Below are 21,988 nucleotides of genomic sequence, written 5' to 3' on the forward strand. Positions count from 1 at the left end.
TGATGCTGCTTGGCCTGCTGTGTTCATCCAGCTCTACACCTTCCTGGGGAGTTTGTTGTCTCTTGTGTGAATGAGGCTGAAAACAAAGGTTATTGGATTAAAATCTTAGACATCAATTAGATTACTGTTTAATTTTGCTTTGCTGAAGTTACCATCTTGTTGTAAATAATTGAGTCTTTTTGTTTAAGCTACAAACCTATTTATAGAATCCATATGGCTGTAATATTTTTGGAAGAGATAATATCTTCAATGTCCGTGTCTCTTCAAAATATGTTAAAACTCTTAAAGTGCTGGAAATACTGAGCAGATCAGGCAGCATCTGTGAACAGAAGTTGAATTAACATTTCAAGTCAATGAAAATCCTTCATCGGAATCTTCATTGTTTGCTGTAACTTCTCTCAAAATTTCTTCAGGCTGGCTAGGTACCAGCCACCTCCTAGGTACCAGCTGCCTACCTAGGTACCTCCACCAAGGTAAAATATTTCATTTGTGCAACTTCTTTTACTTGTGTGCCATGAAAGCATAAAACATAGCATTTAGGGATTTCTATCATGTGATTGCTGATTTTAATATGTGTTAGACTTTTCATGGCAGTATCAGCAAGTATTTGTTTGGAAGGCCTGAAGATTGCATTAGGACACTACTTGTGGCTAATACAGAATAGAAACCAGGTGAGAAATGGTCATATTAAATATCTACCATAGGATTGATGTGGAGGTGCTGGTGTTGGATGGGTGTTGTGAGATCGTGTTCAAAGAACCAGACGACCAGGATCAGTGAGTGGCAAAAATAGCTTCTTTATTGCACCTTCACAGCAGCACAGTGTAAGACGAAATAGAATTCCCCAAAATCATAGCCCACCACCTGGAAACCGATATCCATTTCAAGCCTACCGACTCCCACAGCTCCTAGAGTACACCTCCTCTCACCCACCTTCCTGCAAAAAGGCCATCCCCTATTCCCAATTCCTTCGCCTCCACCGCATCTGCACCCGAGATGAGGCATTCCACTCCCGGACATCCCAGATGTCCTCGTTTTTCAAGGACCTCAACTTCCCCTTCACAGTGGTCGAAAACGCCCTCAACCGTGCCTCTCGCATTTCCCGCAACTCATCCCTCACACCCCCTCCCCGCAATAATAACCAAAACAGAATCCCCCTTGTCCTCGCGTACCACCCCACCAACCTCCGGATCCAACGCATCATCCTCTGACACTTCCGCCATCTGCAATCCGACCCCACCACCAAAGACATTTTTCCCTCCCCACCCTTATCTGGTCAACGGAGGGTCCACTCTCTGGATGACTGCCTTGTCCGCTCCACACTCCCCACCAGCCCCACCACCCCCGGCACTTTTCCCTGCAACCGCAGGAAGTGCTACACCTGCTCCTACACCTCCCCCCTCACCCCCATCCCAGGCCCTAAGAAGACCTTCCATATCAAACAGATGTTCACCTGCACAGCTGCTAATGTGGTATACTGCATCCGCTGTTCCCGTTGTGGCCTCCTCTACATTGGGGAAACCAAGTGGAGGCTTGGGGACTGCTTTGTGGAACACCTACGCTTGGTTCGCACTAAACAACTGCACCTTCCAGTCATGAACCATTTCAACTCCCCCTCCCACTCCTTGGACGACATGTCCATCCTGGGCCTCCTGCAGTGCCACAACAATGCACCTGAAGGTTGCAGGAACAGTATCTCAAATTTCGCTTGGGAATCCTGCAGCCCAATGGTATCAACGTGGACTTCACAAGCTTCAAAATCTCCCCTCCCACTACCACATCCCAAAACCAGCCCACCTCGTCCCCACCTCCCTAACCTGTCCTCCCACCTATCTGCTCCTTCCACCTCAAGCCCCACCCCCATCTCCTGCCTACTAGCCTCATCCCGCCTCCTTGACCCGTCTGTCTCCTCTCTACCTATCTTCTCCTTTATCCATCTTCTATCCGCCTCCCCCTTTCTCCCTATTTATTTCAGAATTCCCTTCCCCTCCCCCATTTCTGAAGAAGGGTCTGGACCGGAAACGTCAGCTTTCCTGCTCCTCTGATGCTGCTTGGCCTGCTGTGTTCATCCAGCTCTACACTTTGTTGTCTCTCATAGCTCAAAAGCAGCCATTTTATACAGAATTCAAGTATACATTAACATTCTAATAGTTGGATGTTAAGCAGTAGACATTGTACAAAAACTCTTTTGCAGGAAATCGGAGATGGTTTAAACATGTGCTAAATGTTACCGGGATGGTTGGAACTGCAGATGCTGGAGAATCTGAGATAACAAGGTGTCATTTCTGAAGCAGGGTCTAGGCCCGAAACGTCAGCTTTCCTGCTCCTCTGATGCTGCTTGGCCTGCTGTGTTCATCCAGCTCTACACCTTGTTATCGCTAAATGTTACCATTTATTGTTGAGAGTTAATGGTTATTTTAATGAGATTAGAGTCTCCTTGCATAATTCAAAGGGTGTTAATATTGTTTAGTTAGTTTCGTGGTTGCGTCCATCTGTGGGTTCTATTTACTATCATTCATTCATTCTTTCAAGGTCGTGTGGGTCTGGACAGAGCGCCGTTTTATTAGTAAGTTAAAGGTTGCGTACATACGCTGCATAGCATTTGTTAGTTCTATTAGTGGGGTAAAGTTTTATATACATATTGAATAAAAACTTGGGACAAGTACCTAGCTACATAATATACAGGAAAAGTCAGCAGGGCTATCCAATTATCACCTTTGACTGATACTTGGAGTCACTCTAGCTGGAGGGAGAAGATAAACGACTTGGTAATAGCAGCTATTCAGTTGGATTTTAATATCAAATAACACTGTTTTTGGTGTGGGGGTGCAAAAAGGTTCCATCCTGTAGTGTCTGCGCAGCTTTGTTAGCCGTCACGCCTGACTGCACCTTTGAAATGTCGGTCTTGTTTAAATGGGGTTGTTTACATAGTGCGTTATGCATGAGTGCACTTTCAAGTGGCGTGTAACCGCAAATTGAAGAGGTTGTAATCTGATACGGTAGTGAGCCCCTGAATTAGTTTGAATGGGGGCTGGCTAGTACATGGAAATCTGCAGTTAGTTTTATAATCACGAATTAGTGGGTTAATGGATTAATAGACATGATTTATGGAGTTATATTAAAAATTGTTAACACATTTGAATTCTGATATATCAGGGTGGACAAAGTCAGAAGTCATACGACATTTGGTTATAGTCCAAAAGGTTTATTTGAAATCACAAGCTTTTGGAGCGCTGACGAAGGGGCAGCGCTCCGAAAGCTTGTGATTTCAAATAAACCTGTTGGACTATAACCTGGTGTCGTGTGACTTCTGACCCTTACCACAGGAGTGACAGTACATACATTTAATGTCCAAAGCCCAGCAAATGTAGTGAGGAAAGTCAGGCTCAGTGGATATAGGCTCAATGCCTTTCTATAGAAGAGAAGAGACACCTGTTTCCAGCTGATGCATGGAGACAAAGATCAATCATCACCCTCAAATCCAGTCATTGTCATCGTGGGTAAAAATAGGCATGACCTGACAACACGCAAAGATGAAAAGGAGAAATAAACAGAACAAGTACAAAGAGACCACGTCAGTATAGCACATGTTATTTTTGTTGGGAAGCTATTAAAGCCCTAAGCAGTCTCAGCTGTCAATGATATGTTTTGATTGATGGAAAAGTGCACCATAATATTGATTAATTTCAAGATTCACTAAAATGAAGAGTGACTTGAGAAACACTGTGACTGAGCACGAACGTGAAATAATGGAGGTTATCTTGAGCATGACTGAGTTATGAAGGATTGATTATATGGCTATTGATATGATTATATCATAAAGCAATGAAAGAATACATGGTACTCAATATCACTGGTGATGCAATCTGTTTACTGTTTGTCAGGAGGGTAAGTGTACATGTCCATGAAATTTAAAACATTACCATATGCTGCTGACAGCTAAGCTGTATTGCTTCATGTATGCAGAGTTACATAAAGAACAAAAGAAATTTTACACTCTTATGATGTGTTTCATGAGTTCAGGGTGTCCAAAAATGATGTATAACCAATGAAGCACTCTTTGAAATATTGGGTTGGATTTTCTCAGAGTCAAAGGACTCTACACGCCTTTCAAAATGGCTAACAGGACCTGATTTCAAAATTTGCAGTGCCTCCAATTTTTGGCCATGTGGGATAAGAGTGTGAGTTAGTAACAGTTGCGAATCTGCATCCCAAACTCTCACTTTGACTGGCTTGATTGCAGATATAGACATTTCTTAATCCTTCGTAAGTTCTGTGAAGTCAGACCAGCTTTTTTAAGGACTTATTGTTTGCTGCCCTTCCAAAGTGTCATGAACCACAGCCTCAATGAGGGAACATTTTGAAAAGTAAGTTCAAAAGGTCATACCTAGGCCCATCAAACCACCCCAATGGCCACATATACCCTATGGCACTCCCATTCATTCAGTATGTACAGTATAGAGTCAATAAATTCCACAGTAATAATGCATGACTGAGAAAGTGTTTTAAAGAAGTATTTCATTTATAAAACTCTTTAAAAATTGTTCTTAATATTGTTCTATAAAAATGTCAGCCATCAGTCCTTTAGAGCAGAAGCTGCAAGCACTTGACACATCTTTATCTTCTGTAAATAAGCATTGTGCATTGACAAAATAGATCTAAGAGAAAAAAGCTATCATTCAAAGAATGTTTTCCCTTGGATGCAACCGTTTCAAAAGAATAACAGATGTCTGGACTCTCAGCCAAGCTACATTATGTGTTTCTTGCAGTGACTATGGCTGGACGTTCAACATAGAGAAGGGTAATGGGAGCCAGGGAATTTCCTGGCTGTATGCACCCACCTTGGGAGAAAGTGCCTTCAAAGGCTGGGCTTTTGTTCAGGAGTGCAGGTGCTAACTGGTGCCTGTCACACCATCTTAAGAAAGAATTTTGGGGCAGCCACTGAAGTTGCCAAGTGCCAAGAAGGTATAAAAAAACCCACTTTGGTGCTCTGAGACTTTTATGCATATATTAGAGAAAAGAGGGTAGCAAGAAAAAGAGTAGACCCACTCAAGGACAGAGGAGGGAAGTTATGCATGGAGCCACAGGAAGTGGGAGAGATTTTTGATGATTACTTTGTATTGGTATTCACCAAGGAGAAGCACGTGACTGATGTTGAGGTAAGGGATGAGTGTGTGAATACTCTAGAGAATGTCAGTATAGTGAAGGAGGAGGAAGTTTTGGGTATTAGAAATTGCATTAAGGTAGACAAGTCCCCAGGGCCAGATGGGATCTACCCCAGGTTACTGCGAGAAACAAGGGAAGAAATAGCTCGGGAATTAGCAGATATCTTCACATCCTCTTTGACCACAGGCGAGGTTCCAGAGGACTGGACATTTGCTAATGTTGTTCTCTTGTTTAAGGAAGGAAGCAGGGATAATCCAGGAAATTAAAGGCCGGTGAGCCTGATGTCTGTAGTGGGATAGCCCTTGGAGAAGATACTGAGGGACAAGATATATGGACATTTGGGAGAAAATGGACTAGTTAAGGTCATGTCTCACCAACCTGATTGAATTTTTTTTGAAGAGGTAACAAAGCTAATTGAGGGAAGGACTGTGGATGTAGTTTATATGGACTTTAGTAAGGCATTTGATAAAGTCCCACAGGCATGGGACTAAAACTAAAATCACATGGGATTCAAGGTGGCTAGCTAGATGGATACAAAACTGGCTTGGTTATGAAGACAGAAGGTAGCAGTTGAAGGGTGTTTTTCAGCATGGAGACTGGTAACTAGTGGTGTTCCAAAGGGATCCCCTGTTGCTTGCAGTATATGTAAATGATCTGGAGGAAAATGTGGGTGATCTGATGAGTAAGTTTGCAGATGACATGAAGATTTGTGGAGTTGCTGATAATGCCGATGCTTTAGAGAGTGTGCAGAGGAGATTTACCAGGATGCTGCCTGGAATGGAGGCAGGTCCTATGAGGAATGGTTGAGGGAGCTCGGGCTTTTTTCATTGGAGTGAAGAAGGATGAGAGGTAACTTGATAGAGGTGTACAAGATGATGAGAGGCATAGATAGAGTGGATAGTCAGAGACTTTTTCCCAGGGCGGAAATGGCTAATCAAGGGGGCATAATTTTAAGGTGATTTGGAGGAATATTTGGGGAGATTTCAGAGGTAGGTTCTTTACACAGAATGTGGTGGGTGCGTGGAATGCACTGCCAGCAGTGGTAGTAGAGCCAGATACATTAGGGACATTTAAGCGACTCTTGGATAGGCACATGGATGGTGGTAAAATGAAGGGTATGCAGGTTAGTTTTGATCTTAGAGCAGGATAATAGGTTGGCACAACATCGTGGGCCAAAGGTGCTGTACTCTTCTATGTTCCACCAAAAAACCATCACCTAACTACCGCCTTCACCTGACGATCCCATGGCTCCGATGATCCCATTGACCTGTGAAGTAATGCATTTTGGTAGAAGTAATAAGACAAGGTCTTTCTCAACGATTGGCTGGACACCAGGAAGCACAGAGGAACAGAGTGATCGTGGGATGCTTGTCCACAGATCCCTAAACACAACAGTACAAGTTAAAAGGGTAGTCATGAAGGCATATGGGATGCTTGCCTTTAACAGTAATGGCATAGATTATAAGAGCAGGGAAATTATGTTGGAACTTTGGTCAGGCCACAGCTAGAGTATTGTGTGCAGTTCTGGTCACCACACTATAGAAAGGATGTGATAACATTGGAAGGGATGCAGAGAAATTCACCATGATGCTGTGTGGGATGGAGCAGTTTAGCTATGAAGAGAGGCTGAATAAGCTCGGGTTGTTTTTTTTAGAGCAGTGAAGGCTAATAGAAGACCTGATAGGGGTCTTTAAGATTATGACGGACAAGGACAAGTTGAATAGAAAGCAGCTGTTCCTGTTAGTTGAAGGGTCAATAACAAGGGGGTTTAGAGGCGACTTGAGGAAACTCTTTTCACCCAGAAGGTGTTGGAAATCTGGAATACACTGGGAGTGTAGCTGAAGCAGAAAACCTTACAACTTTTAAAAGTACTTGGATGAGCAAGCACTTGAAATGTTGTAAAATTCAAGGCTGTGAGCCAGTTACTGGAAAGTGGGACTAGTGTAGATTTAGGGTAGTTTTTGTTGTAGTTTTTGAAGGGCTTCTGCTCACTTGTACAATTCTATGATTCTATGATATGATAGCTACTGCCATAATTAGGAATGTATCCTCTGTGCAGATTTGTGGATCTTTGTGTGGATTTCAGCTTGAAATGATTTTTCTGAATGTGGAATTGTAAATCTTGCCTTTTTAAATGTATACAGGTCAGCATGCAGTTTCTGTCTGAAGAAGATTTTGGTCAGTGTGATAACTACAAAATAATCTGTTTTTGTGATTTTTTTTAAATTGAGGGATCAATTTTGGCCAGGACGCCAAAGGTAACTCCCTGTCATTCTTCAAAATAGTTCTATTGCACCCATCTTAGTAAGAGGCCAGGTCTCAGCCTAATATCTGATTTGAAAGACGGCTCCTCTGGGAGGACTTCAGTATTCCCTCAGCACTGCAATGGAATGGCAACCTAGATTTTGTTCTCCTCAGATCTCTGGAGTGGGATTTGAACCCAAAACATTCTTGCTAAGGGGCAAGAACAATACCATTTGAACCACAGCTGACACACAGGTATAAAACAGCCACATATGCCAAGTTAGATAAAGGTAGGTCAGATGCAGTTGTGACATCCCTACCATTGTTCTGTTTACTGTGTATCCTAAGCTAGCTCGCATCAATTAAGGGTTAAATTTTTCTTGTATCTTGAATCTAGGAATAAATGTAAGTGAGTCTTTAAATATCATTTGCCAGGTAAAATTTTCATTTACTTAGTATTTCATGGAAGTGATTATAGAAACTAAAATTGGTGTGTCCTTTCACAAACCAATTAAGATTTAAGAAAATTTCCAAATGATTCAGCATGGACATAAAGGGCTGAATATCCTCCTTCAGTTCAATGACATTTCTACTCATTTGTTAGCACTGTATTTGGTAAATGAACTGGAAATTCATTAAGCTGGATCTGTGATTTTCATAATGATGCAGTCAATGTTTAGCTTCATTACCCTGTGGCACTGACACAGCTTCTAGCTTCAGCACCTATTCAGTTAAACATGAAATCTTACTTCTCAATGAATGATGAGAATATGGAACTTGCTACCACATGGAGATGACACTTTAAAGTAATAATGTAGGTGCATTTAAGGGGAAGCTAGTCAAACACATGAGGGAGATGTTAATAGAGAATTCTGACCACAAATTTAGGGAATGATGGGAGGAGGTTCAAGTGGAGCAGAAAGACATGGACCGGTTGGGTTCCTTGGCCTGTTTCTTTGCATTACATCCAATGTAAATCCAAAAGTTATTGTTCATTAATTCTCTAGTCCTCCAGAGGTGTAATGCTTATGTCCCCACAGATCGTCATCTTTAAGTCTCAATTCATGAGAACTTCCCATTTTATATTGCAATATTGTTGTTAGAAGCCTTTGAAAATGTAAAGTTTTCTTCTTAATTGAAGAAAAGTTGAAGTTAAATTGAAATTAAAAGAAATCTATGCCAATTATTTCTTGATTTGCTGTCTGTGAGAAATCTTCAGTGTGATTGGTTAGTTACTCTGTGATAACATCACTGTTACTGGACTCTTAGATGTCTCTTGACTTGGGCCAAATTCAGATTAACAATGGGAAAGATAAAATTCATGCTACAGTAACCTAGGTCGGCAGTTTTCTTTGAAGGTGGTGATGAGCACCATTCCTTCTCTGCTGACTATTAAATCATGGCCCTTACGTATTATTGCAGGCAGTGTAATAAAATACAGATATTGTGAAAATGTGTGCAGTCTATTGTTTGGTTCATTATTTATGGGGGGCGGGTGGGGGGGGGGGGGGGGGGGGCGTCAGAGTTTTTTATCCAAAATTGAATAGTTTTATTCCTGACAAGTGTATATTAAATTTTAGCAAGGAAACAGGAATTAATTAGGTCTCTGAGTTTTGAGAAATATATACCAAACCTAAGTTGATATGTTATATCCACATCTAAAAATCACTGAAATTAGGTAGATAGTGTTAATGCTGTATTGCTGAATGCAATGATGAACATCGTAAAAAATTCCAAAAGTTTGAATATCCTAAAAATACGTTAAGAAGGTTGAACAAAGATAACAATAAAATAAACCAATCATGAATTGAGATCTGATTAACATGCATGTGGTCATCCTATTCTAAAGTTTGAGATCCGTACATAAGTGGCAAGTTTTATGGTATGCATTTTTGTAACTTCTTGATTTCTTTTTTTCAGCTGCCTGCTTGATCTTGGGCTGCATGATTTTCCCAGATGGCTGGGATTCAGATGAAGTAAAGCGCATGTGTGGTGAGAAAACAGACAAGTATACACTTGGTGCCTGCTCTGTTCGCTGGGCCTACATTCTGGCTATTATTGGAATCTTAGATGCGCTCATTCTTTCGTTTCTGGCATTTGTCCTCGGCAACAGACAAGATGGCTTATTGCCAGAGGACTTCAAAGTGGATACCAAAGGTATGATTTCTTTTTACAGTCATATCAAATCATGAAGAATTAAAATTATTTTAATCAAGTGACCCTAAAATATTTAAAGCATGATTTACATCGTAAAGCAAGTTAATCTCAAAACTAAGCTACAAATACCAATTTTCTCAGCTTGGAAAGTTTATTGATCCGTTACTGTAACGTTTAAACATTTTAAAGAGGACCAGAATATATATATCCACGGATTTTATTATCACATTTAACAATTTTTAAGTCGGCAATAAAATAATACTTCGGTGCTTTAGATTTCTGAACTTTAAATTTTTATCAGAATCTGTTTAGAATCTGGAAGAAATATATGTTTTAATGCAAGAATGTGTTAATTATAAGGTGTATTTCCATACCTTTAGAAATTTATTAAAAGGAATGTTGGCGTTATTTTCATATTTTTCTTGGAAAAGGAATTTGGTTTCTGTAGCTAATCCATTTGGTTGCACTGTGCAATTGTTACGTTGATTTGGGTATCACTGTTTTATAAAGAATGTACTGATTTTGGTTTTGATTCATTGACAAGTATTTCTACCACCTGGGCTCATTTGTTTGTGATCAATACTATTGGAACTGAGGCTGAAGGAGTGCATTGTCGCTTCAGTCACATTACATGACAGGCCACAACATAAAAAATATTTTTGTTCTCAATATTATCTATCAACCAGGTTTCTTAATATCAGAATTCTCGGTTTATTATCAAAACAAAACTGTTCAATAAAGATTCAACATTCATTTAATATACACGGTCAGTAACATAGAAGAATAAATGTTTATCCCTCTAAATATCCCCGACACATTTGTTCTGTTCAGAAAAAGAGAAAGAAACATATTTCTCTGCAGATATTGGCAATATAAAAAAAATTGTTGTCCAATGGGTTATTCTTGAAGGCGAAGGGATAAGGTGTGGGATGCTTTAGAGTCTGATGCTCTGATGTTACGGCACATGTGATCAAGTGTAGTCAATCCTGCTTAGTTTTCTCTCCAGTCTTGCAGACACATCTTGCTCAGGAAATATAATTTTGAAATGTTTTTTCAGTAAGTTATTCCAAAAACAAACAGGTTTCACCCTGCATTGATAGATGATTTTCTTTTCCAATATGGAAGAGATCAACTCGGCAGCTTGCTCATAATGAACTTTCCTCCCACTCAACTTGCTCTTTGTAGACTTCCCTCCAAATCAAAGGATAAAACAAGAACCAGTCAGTATTCAAAAACATCTGCTTAGGGTGTACAACAAAATAAGATATCATCAGTTATGTGATTTACAAGAAGCCGTGTTTAAAATAATTTCAAATCCTGTGAACTTTCAATGCTCTCTTTTGAAGAAACCATGCTAAATACACCCACAAAACTTGAAATAAATTCCTTTTTCTACAATCCTTCAAAACCTACATCCGTCAAACAATATTAAAATATGAATTGTCTTTGTGACAATACCAATGTCATGTTTCATTCAAATTGGAGGTGCCATGAAAACTTTACAATTCAGCAATGTGGATCCAGTAAATTTTCCAAATCTGTATATTTATGTAAAATTTTAATTGCACATAAAAACTGCCAACATAAACTTCTACTCTGCTAGTGAGAATATATAGTAAACAGGATGAATATGCAGGTCCTTCTTAGGAATATAATAAATAGGTATGCAGATGATAGGTGTAATGGTCACTTCACGGTGATGAAACCTCTTTTTTTTCCTCCAGTATCAAAACAACATCATAAAGACACGGAGGAGAGGCCATTTATTGAATCAATTCAATTCAATCCCCTGTGTAACCGAGTATTGCGTGGATTCTAACCAAGTCACTTGGTTTTTTTTTTCTCTATTTGTTCATGAATAGCAAAATAAACAGAACTTTGAAAAGCTGATCGAACCTTACATCCTATTTCCTAAACCATTGTTGAACAATAAATAAATTATGGATTAATGGTAATTATGGATATTAATTGTATTGGCCTGTGGTCCACAGTAACATTCAGTGAGAGATAACATTTTGTTTTTCTTTCAGTTGCAATCAAATTAATCTCTCCCAAAGCGACAGCTTCTACAACAAAATAATTCCTACACTCTACTTGCATTCAGGAGAAATACTATAACTATCACTCAGGATTTAACTCAGTTCTATCTGTCTCTGAAATAATGTCTAGTTTCTACACAAAAAACACAATAATAAGCTAAATTGTTTACTCATCAAGTCAAAAAATGAGTCGATCTTCTAAAATATTTTGATTTCATACTTTTTCACACAAAGTATAGCAGTTAGAAATTATGCTATTTTTGAGTAATACATTGGGTACAATTGTACCCATCTCAATCTATTTAAACTATGGTTATCAAATTGGATTTTTTCACCCGTTAAGGAGCATGGTTATTTTTGTCAACAGTCTAACACTGACAAATTTAATAGACTTCATAAATCTGGTATCAGTGGATGATTTCCCAATCAACAATTGCTGAGGACCCAAACAAAAGTGCTTTTGATGCCTGGAACTTATCCAGAATATTTAAATTTAAGCTATCCCTACAAAAAAGAACCATGATTAGTCTTGCAGAATTTGAATGAAAATATCTATGCCTTTATCCATTTGAAAAATTGAATGTAAACTTGGCCACTTCAGTGCACATTGTTCTTGGTTATATTAGTAGCATTTTGAGGCAGTCTTGTAGGTCAGAAGTTAATTGTGTGCAATGGATAAAAATTTGCATGGCTCCAATTCTGGCAGTCAAGAGCAAAGTATACCTCACTTAGCAGGTTTATATTGGCCATCAAACGTGCTTCAGGGAGCAATGAAAAAGGAACTACACTTGAGGCGAACAGAGCTTCTACCTCAGGCTAGTCCTTCAAGATATCTTCTGATCAACCAGGTCAGAGATGTTATTACACACCTCCTGAAGCAGAACCTGTGCCTCTTGCTCTAGAGATAGGGACAGTGCCATTGCAGCACAAGATCCTAGGCAAGACCCTCTGGTAAAATTCCAAGGAAGGCTGGCATCTGGTATCTCTAGATTTCAGATGATTTTCTGGACCTTGAGCTAAATCCCAGCTGTGGATAGGATGGGAGTTTGACAGAAGATTAACATATTTTCAACACATCATCATTTCCTGACCTTTCTCCCATTTTCCAGTCATTTTGATATGAAATTGATGTTTATTGTGCATAGCTGCATAATCAAAGGCTGCACACTGTTCCAAAGTCAATCATTCTAAAGAAAAAACAATGTTTCATTTTATCCAAAAACTAATCATACTGCTATAACTGAAATTAAGTTTCTGTGCTTGATTCAGTTGTTTGAGATCTGGATCTCTCGGGTTTGAATTCATTGAGCTGTAACATCGTTGGACTTTGCAATCACTGGCAACCAGCAGAGCAGCTATTGATTTTACTTTCTTGTTTGTTTTCAGAATATTCATTGATTAAGTAGAACCAACCCAATTGAATTAGCTCATACACCAATTCTTATAAACTTGGTGATGTCAACCAAAACCGTATAATATTGTACATAGCAATTAATAAAATGTTCCTCTGTGGATTCAAAGACATCCACTGGAAAAGGGCTATAGAGACATCGATCCAAAACTCAAAGGTATGGATCAAAAGATAAGTTACTGGGATTGATCATCATTTAATTGAAGAATCTGGAGTGACAGTTCTTGTATCCAGGCTTGTGCAGGGGGTTTTTCCTATGACATCAATATGCTTTTCCCCAGAGTGATAGGTAGCACTGGTGAGCTGTGGGATGTTTCATTTATAAAATGAGAAGCATAGCTCCCTAGGTACAAACTTGGCTGACTGTCTTGGAGCAACAGTGCTTCAGCCATGTGTGCCAGTCGTATCCAGCAGATCAGTGTATTATTTAAGAGTGCCGCAAAGAACATCATGCAGACTTAGTTATACTGTAGGGAAGTCGGAACTAGTTGAAGATTTATTATGGATTTTGGTGAGTTTTAAAACAATCATTGCCAGTAAAACGACTCCTAACACTCACATTCATAGTGCCATATTTCTCAATTGGTGGCATTGCAATATTACACCAAAGTTTAACATTTGAAAAAGTAAATGAACCTTGCTGAAAATTAAGCTCCAAAATTAAATCAGGGTGATTTTTTGCAGAAATCAAAGTTCAGTGTAATTTCTATGTAAAAAGCAATCCAGAAAATTCCAAGCTAGTGTATGTCAGCTACCCATCCCTGAAGGTACCTGTAGGTGTTGTGCTATTTATTGCTCAATTATGAAGAGGTTTTACAATATTTGAGGAGGTGAAGTCATGCCACAGGAGACTGGCATTCAAATGTTTGATACTTTTATCTGACGTTCTGTCATTGCTTTTAATGAGATATCAACATAATTATTTTAACTGGGTTAATGTCTTTGCTGAAATGATGTATAAAGGAATTTTAAACAAACAAGTTAAATATTTGTATCTCAAAACCTGAGTTCAATGTATTTTGGACCTTTTATAAATGATATGTTAGGACAGAGGTGACATTTCTTTCAGACAGTTGTGCAACTTTGGAACTCTCTGCCTCAGAAGTGGTGGAAGTGAGGTCATTAAATATTTTTAAGGTCGTGGTAGATAGATTCTTGTTAAGCAATGGAATCAAAAGTTATCGGGAGTAGATGGAAATTGTTGAATTCAAAGCACAAACAGATCATCCAAGATCTTATTGAACTTTGGAGCAAGCTCAAGGGGCCAGATGGTTTACTTCTGTTGCTATTTCGTGTTTTCATATGTTTGTCACTGAGAAAGTAAACTCATTCCAGAATAATACAACATCATACTCTTGGTCCATAGCACCATAATCTTTCTTGACAGTTCAATTTTAATGTTCAGAGCTAGTTTAAAAATTAACAAAACAGGCCCTGGTGACTCTGTACGTAGAGCTTGTTTTGCATTTGCCTTGCTAATAATTACCACACTTTAAAGCAAGTAATTGTAGATGGAATATTACTAGGTGTTTCTAAGAGGTGCCATATAAATCTACAAGTTAGTCTAGCCCATAACTCCCATTGGAAATGTGGTGGGTTTGTTTAGATTACCATCTGACACCCCAACCGATTTCTTTATATATGCTCCACAAAAATTATAAATGCCTACCAGTTGTGGATTCACATCATCCATTTTTAACCCAACAGTAAAAAATTTTAAATGTGCCAAAAAGGCAGAAATGACATGAAGCATGGTTTACACCAAAAACTCTATTAATAATGGTACACTATTTTACATCTTTAATATGGCAGATATCTATAAATCTGTTGTATATTATGTATTAATAATGTTCACAAATCCTCTGTGTGCTAAATATAGCCTGGTTCCATAGATATAGTGTTTAGCTGGATATGTAGATTTTACCTCAATTATATTTGTTATGACCACAGGAGTGACTGTTGATGATTAAAGAGGAATTCAAACACCCAGTGATCAACCTAAAGTAATTACACCACAGAATTTCATGTTTTCAAGCAAAAAGAAACTTTACTGTACATAGAACAGAACAAAGCAATCTGTACAAACTGTATACTATTAATATCTAAGAGTATATAAATATAGTTCCTATTTCTACTTCAAAATTTCAAAAGTCTTAATAGTTTCTACACTTTCTGGACCAAACCAAATTTTTCACAGCTTTTTGGAATTCACTTTAATGTCTCCTTGTTTTGCAGCTATTATGAGATTTTATGGGGACTCTCTTATTTTTGGTAAAATGATCCTCCAACTTTTCTCCAAAATCCCACAACTGTAGACCTCTCTGCTCCAGCCTGAACTTCATTTTCAATTCTTGTGCTACAACTTAAGCAGAAATTTAGAAACACCCCTGGTTTCTAATAGTTCTATCCTTGGTCGACAGCTGTTTCACAGCTCTTAGCAGACTTTATTTTTCATAGAGTCATAGAGTTATACAGCGCAGAACCAGCCTTCAGTTCAGCTCATCCATGTCGACCAGATATCCTAAATTAATATAGTCCTATTTGCCACCATTTTGGCCCAGGGCCCTCTAAACCTTTCCCATTTATGTACTCAACCCAGATGCCTTTTAAATGTCGTAACTGTACCAGCCTCCACCACTTCCTCTGGTAGCTCATTCCATACACGCACCGTCCTCTGTGTGAAAATTTTGCTCCTTAGGTCCATTTTATATCTTTCCCCTCTCACTGATGTCTTGTAGTTTTGTATTCACCCACCTGGGCAAAAGACCTCATCTATTCACCCTATCTATGCCCCTCATGATTTTATAAACCTCTATAAGGTCACCACTCAGCCTCCAACGTTCCAGGGAAAACAGCCCCAGACTACACAGCCTCTCCCTATAGCTCAAACCCTCCTATTCCAGCAACATCCTTGTAAATATTTTCTGCACTCTTTCAAGTTTCACAACATCATTCTTATAGCATAGAGACCAGAATTGAATGCAGTATTCCAAAAGTGGCCTAACCCAATACTGCAACATGACCTGCCAACCTCTATATTCAATGCACTGACCAATAAAGGCAAATGTACCAAACGTCTACTTCACTACCCTGTCTACCTGTGACTCCACCTTCAAGGAACTATGAACCTGAACCCCAAGGTCTCTTTTCTTTCAACAACACTCCCCAGGACCCTACTGATTGTATAAGTCTTGCCCTGATTTGCGTTTTCAAAATGCAACACCTCACACTTATCTAAATTAAACTCCATCGGCCACTCCTTGGCCCATTGGTTCATCTGATTAAGGTCCCATTATACTGTGAAATAACCTTCTTCACTGTCCGCTACATCACCAATTTTGGTGTCATCCGCAAACTTACTAACCATTCCTCCCTTATTTGCATCCCAATCATTTTCATAAATGACAAAAAGCATTGCACCCAGCACTGATCCTTGCAACACACCCCTAGTTACAGGTCTACAGTCCGAGAAATAAGCCTCCACCATCCTCTGTCACCTGCCTTCAAGTCAATTTTGTATCCAAATGGCTAGCTTTCCCTAGATTCCATGTGATCTAATCTTACTAACCCATCTACCTTGTCAAATGTCTTGCTGAAGTCCATATAGGCAGCGTCCACCACTCTAAATTTTGTCTTCAAACTGAACTCAAAGTTCCACCTGCATTCTGTTTAACTGTTATGTCAGCATTTCTCTGCTTATGATGCAAGCCTTGCTTACATTTATCTCACTGGCTTCCTTGGATTGGTAAGCTGAAACTGTGTCTCTCAGTTCCTAAACTGGACTACTGACTTCCTACTTCTGTTGTACAAACAAGCATGTACACACACAGAAACAGATAAATTAAACCTAAGGAACCCCCATTGCGCGCCCCCGCCCCCCACAACCCGTCTCCATGACAATGTGCCCAATGTGGGATGCTCCAAGTAGAAATGTACATTAACTATCTTTTACCTTCAAAGCAATCCTTTTGAGTGTGTCACCCATATGAATAATTTATATCTCCAATGAATTTTCCAGTTATCTTCCCAGAATTGCTAGTTCACCAAGGAATTCCCTTCTTTACCTAATGTTTCCTTCTTTGGGAAATGCATAAATAATTTAAATCTATTGTTGTAATAATGATGGATGCCCTGACTCTACTAAATGGCCAAGAGATATTTATGTTTTGTTTGTTATTTAAGTTTTCTCACTATCAACTGAAAGATGTGTAAGATTTAGCTTTTTTGCTATGATTAGTTCAACCATAATAACCCCAGATCTGTATATCAGTTCCTCGACCAAGTGTTTCCATTTATCTATATTGAACACTTTAATCTCTAGCTTAAAAGAAACATTCCAAAAATTAAAGTTATACCTTTAAGCCAAAAATTGTGGAATCAGATTTTTGCAATGTATCTTAACAGATCTCAATAGTATACAGTTTGTACAGCTTGCTTTGTGCTTTTTTTTGGTATTTGGTCAAGTTTGTTTCTGTTTGAAAAAATGAAATCTTGTGGTGTAATTTCTTTTGATTGAACACTGGATATTCATATTTCTCTTTAACCATCAACAGTCCCTATGTAATCGTAACAAATATGACTGAATTATAAATTGCACATGCAGATATACAGTCAACCTTTTAAGCAAATCCCAGGTGTCATTTAACTTTTTTTTAAACCAGTTGGTGTTGGAATGGATACAATGATATTTATTAAATGTCCGCTGAAAACCGACAAAACCCGTCAATTCAACATACCAAATCATATCTTGTTCATTGCTCAATCAACATTGTCAGCATGCAATGTTATTTAAGCCTCAGTAATACCAGCAGGAATGTTTAATTAATAAACCTCATCTAAAAGAGGACTTGGATGGGAAAACATTGACTTCCATTCTTAGAATTTTAATATGTGTGATTTGCCCTACTCATCTGTCAACTGAAAATAAAGAAATGTTATTTTTTAATTATGATAAGCATTATGATAAGCAATCATAATTTTATAGATTGTTTTGCTAAACCTCTGCTGAGGACCACAGAAAAAATATATCTGCTGTTTATTGAATTATAGAATTATGCATGACTGTATCTCTGTATGTCCCCATGGTGTGCGTGGAAAGTGGTAAATTTTAACTCTTTAGGGACAGTGGTTTTTAGAATACTTCACGTGTATGTAGTTTTATGTTCTCCTCAGCAGTTAGGTAACTTGTGGAAATCCTGTATACATAAGATTAAAATAACAAAAAGGTGTTGTTTTTGTGCTGATTAGGTGAAAGATATTCACTTTAGGGAATCGAAGTTTCAAGCTACCTGGCTGTCAACATTTGGAATGTTTGTGTCATGAAAGACATGACACAAATGCAAGCTCTTTCTTTTCCACTGTCAGCGGCAAGTTATTCAGATTATGTAACTATGTAAACTGAAGCATCCAGAACTCAAACTCCTGTGCCTTGCCGCCAATTGGAAAGAATACATCCTTCTGTCCAATTGCAACATTTTCTAACACAACCATTATTATGGCTGAGGCTGGAGGAGTGCACAGTCACTCCAGACTCTAGAGAAACAGGGTCATAATGTAAAGAAAAACTTTCTACCTTTTCTATATCATGTCTTAAACACAAAAACATATCAACAGATGTCTTAATACATGTGATTATTGGTTTATTATCAAACTAAAACTAATTCAATAGAAGATCTTGGGCATTTGTCCAAGCGTCCCTGAAGGTGGCAGGACAGATTAAGAGGTTAGTTAAAAAGGCATATGGAACGCCTGCCTTTATCAGTTGTGGCATAGATTATAAGAGCAGAGTTGGAGTTGTACTGAACATTGGTTAGGCCACAGCTGGAGGACTACGTGCAGTTCTGGTCGCCACACTGTAAGAAGAATGTAATTCTACTGGAGGGTTAGAGAAGGGATTCACCAGGATTTTGCCGGGGTTGGAGCATTTCAGTGATGAAGAGAGGCTCAATAAGCTTGGATTGTTTACTTTGGAGCAGAGAATGTTGAGGGGGAACCTGATTAGGGGTGTATAATATTATGAGGAACTTGGACAGCTATTCCCCTTAGTTGAAGGGCCATGAACTCTGTGAAAGTGAAAGGCAGGGGATTTGAGGAAAACATTTTTCCCTATAGGGTGAAGTCTGGCAAAGACAGCTTGCTCAGGAAATAGAATTTTGAGATGTCCTTTTTAATCAAGAACAAGTACCTTTCACTCTGAACTGATTTAGATGGTTTTCTTTTCAGAAATGGAAGAGATCAACCAGGCAGCTTGTTCACAGCAAACTTCCCCCCAACTGGGCTTATTCTAAGCAGGCTTCCATTCAAATCAACCAGATAAAACAAAAACAAAACCAGTCATTGTTCAAATGGGTCCACAGTTAAGCAAGCTGTTATCATCAATTACGTGATTTACAAAATACTTTATTTTAAAAGTACCTCCAATGTCCACCATGAACTTTCAATGACCTCTTTTAAAGAAATCACCCCAGAAATGTGCATAAAACTTCTTAAATTCCTTTACAACAATCCTTCAGAACCTTAGTCAACCCAACCATATTAAATGCAAGGTGTCTTCATTGTGCAATTCCTAATGTACCTCTTTATATCAATTATACCAACTTGGTTTTCAGTTAATAAACACAAATTATTTAGTATTTGTAGGTATGGTAGGATGGTAGGAGCCAGAGAAATTTTGAAGCATTTTTTTTATTGTTATTCAAGGTAGAAAGCTTGACAGGCAGAAAAGGATTAAACAAAACTTTAAATTATAGAAATCAGAAAAATTAAAGGGAAAACGGGAAAACCAAGTCATTATATTTCTTATCTATAATTTCATTAAAACATTTTATTATAATATAATAACAAAACTATTTCTGGCAATATTTATTACTGTAATATTAATGCTGTTTTTCAGTATCACTTCTACTAGTCCAGTAAGACATCAGTTATCTTTTCTCAAATAATATTATTTACACTTGTTGGATTCCTGAACATAATTTGCAGTTTCATCACAGCAAAGCTAGTGGACAAAGAGCTTGGGTCAAGATGGTATTCCTTGACAACCACTTCAACATCATTGTAGAACTGCATATGCACCAATAACTGCATAGTTGTAGATTCCTCAAGAACAAAGTAGCATCTGTGCATATGCTATTTTTATGACTGTGAATTTCAAAGTGCTTTCAAACCTACTCCTTCTCAACATGAAACTTCCCGGGGTGCCTTTACATGCCTTTCTCGAGTGCTTCTTTAAGGATGACATATGAGCATCAGGATTATAACAAGAGGCTGTCTCCTGATGGACTAAAAAAGGCTCCCAGAACATTCTTTGTCTCATAGCAGATCTCTCTTGGCTGTATTGCTGGAAATTATTTCTGGACAATGGGCTTTCTTTCCCACATTCCATCATTGTGATGCTATCTGTAGAGTCAGTCTTATTGTACAACTGCAACACATGCATAGACTGGTCCTCTAAATCCCTTCCCCTTTCCCTGTAATATTTGCCTGCCAGGAGATTGGTTCCTCCTCCTCTTCATAACTGTTTCCTCTTTCTTTGACACCCCATAACTGGTGTATCTGCAGGAAGTGACAGAAATAAGAATGAATAAAATTTAACTCTGTGGAATTATGGAAATTAGGAAGAGGTGGAAAGTGTGTGGTATTTCACAGGGATGTCAAGGTGACATAAGTAAGTGTTCAGACACTAACCTGGTACCTCAATATGCTACTGGCATCATTACCTACCACCATGAATTGAATTCCTCCTCCACTAAGCTCCGTGATGTTACACTTGAAAAGGCTGAGAAGTTTCAGAGTGAGGATGCCCTTTACGATGACCTGTTTATGACAGGCTTTATGCATAATCTGCCTTGTAAAGAAGGCTATATTGCAGTTCTTATAGAGTTTAGTTATTCACATTCACATATGGTATTTTTATTGATGATTACCCAATGGTTGTGCAAATACGCTGACCTAAGGAATCTTTGTGTAAATATCTTTCTTGGTCACTGGTGGGTGCACATTTCTTTTTATTGGTAGTTCATTGTACAGAAATTCAAGACCTTAAGATTCAGTTTTATCAAATGATTTTGAAGCTCTGGTGAATCGTACTTTTAAAGCTAATATTCTGACTGTTAAGCCTAAACACACAACATATTTCCTTAAAAAAAGTCTACATAGAGATTGAATGACTCTTTTTTTAATCCTGATTATATCTTGGAAAAATTTTTAACAGCCGAGGAAAAGAGAACATTTGAATGATGGAGGAGCAGATGACAAGAGAGAAACAGATTTTAAAGCCACGTTATGCAAATAGAAATAACGTTGTACTTTGGCCATACATCTCAGCATTGATAACACCAGTTGTACTCTGTACAATGTCTGGAGTGTTACATGAAGGTTGTGAGAAGGATACATAGAGTCGAACCGCAAAGGACAAGCGCAGAATAAAAGAAGGTGGAATACAGAGGCATGGTTGGGAAGGGAACCTGAATATTGGTACATGGGGAAAGATGAGGAAAAGTGCAACCTTAAAGTAAACAATATGAAAAGTGACAAGTCGAAAAGAAAACTACTATGATATACAGAGACAACAAGGTGCAGGGCTGGATGAACACAGCAGGCCAAGCAGCATCATAGGAGCAGAGAGGCTGACGTTTCGGGCCTAGACCCTTCATCAGAAAAGGGGGAGGGGAAGGGGGTTTTGAAATAAATAGGGAGAGAGTGGGAGGCGGATAGAAGAGGGATAGAGGAGAGGATAGGTGGAGAGGAAACAAACAGGTCGAAGAGGCGGGGATGGAGCCAGTAAAGGTGAGTGTAGGTAGGGAGTTAGGAAGGGGATAGGTCAGTCCAGGGAGGACGGACAGGTCAAGGGGGCGGGATGAGGTTGGTCGGTAGGAGATGGAGGTGCGGCTTGAGGTGGGAGGAGGGGATAGGTGGGAGGAAGAACAGGTTAGGGAGGCAGGGACGAGCTGGACTGGTTTTGGGATGCGGT

General features: G+C 38.8%; 1 protein-coding gene across 1 annotated transcript in view; it reads left to right on the plus strand.

Annotated features, from left to right (window-relative positions):
* The window catches only part of LOC125485733 (LHFPL tetraspan subfamily member 3 protein-like), an 83,241-nt gene that overhangs the window by 7,096 nt on the left and 54,157 nt on the right, over positions 1-21,988 (plus strand). Inside the window, exon 3 of the mRNA XM_048609964.1 lies at positions 9,331-9,567. Coding sequence (XP_048465921.1) covers positions 9,331-9,567 — 237 coding nt within the window. The remainder of the gene's footprint in view (positions 1-9,330; positions 9,568-21,988) is intronic.

This window comes from Rhincodon typus, chromosome 22 (genome assembly GCF_021869965.1).
Source record: "Rhincodon typus isolate 14 chromosome 22, sRhiTyp1.1, whole genome shotgun sequence".
Taxonomy (NCBI): domain Eukaryota; kingdom Metazoa; phylum Chordata; class Chondrichthyes; order Orectolobiformes; family Rhincodontidae; genus Rhincodon; species Rhincodon typus.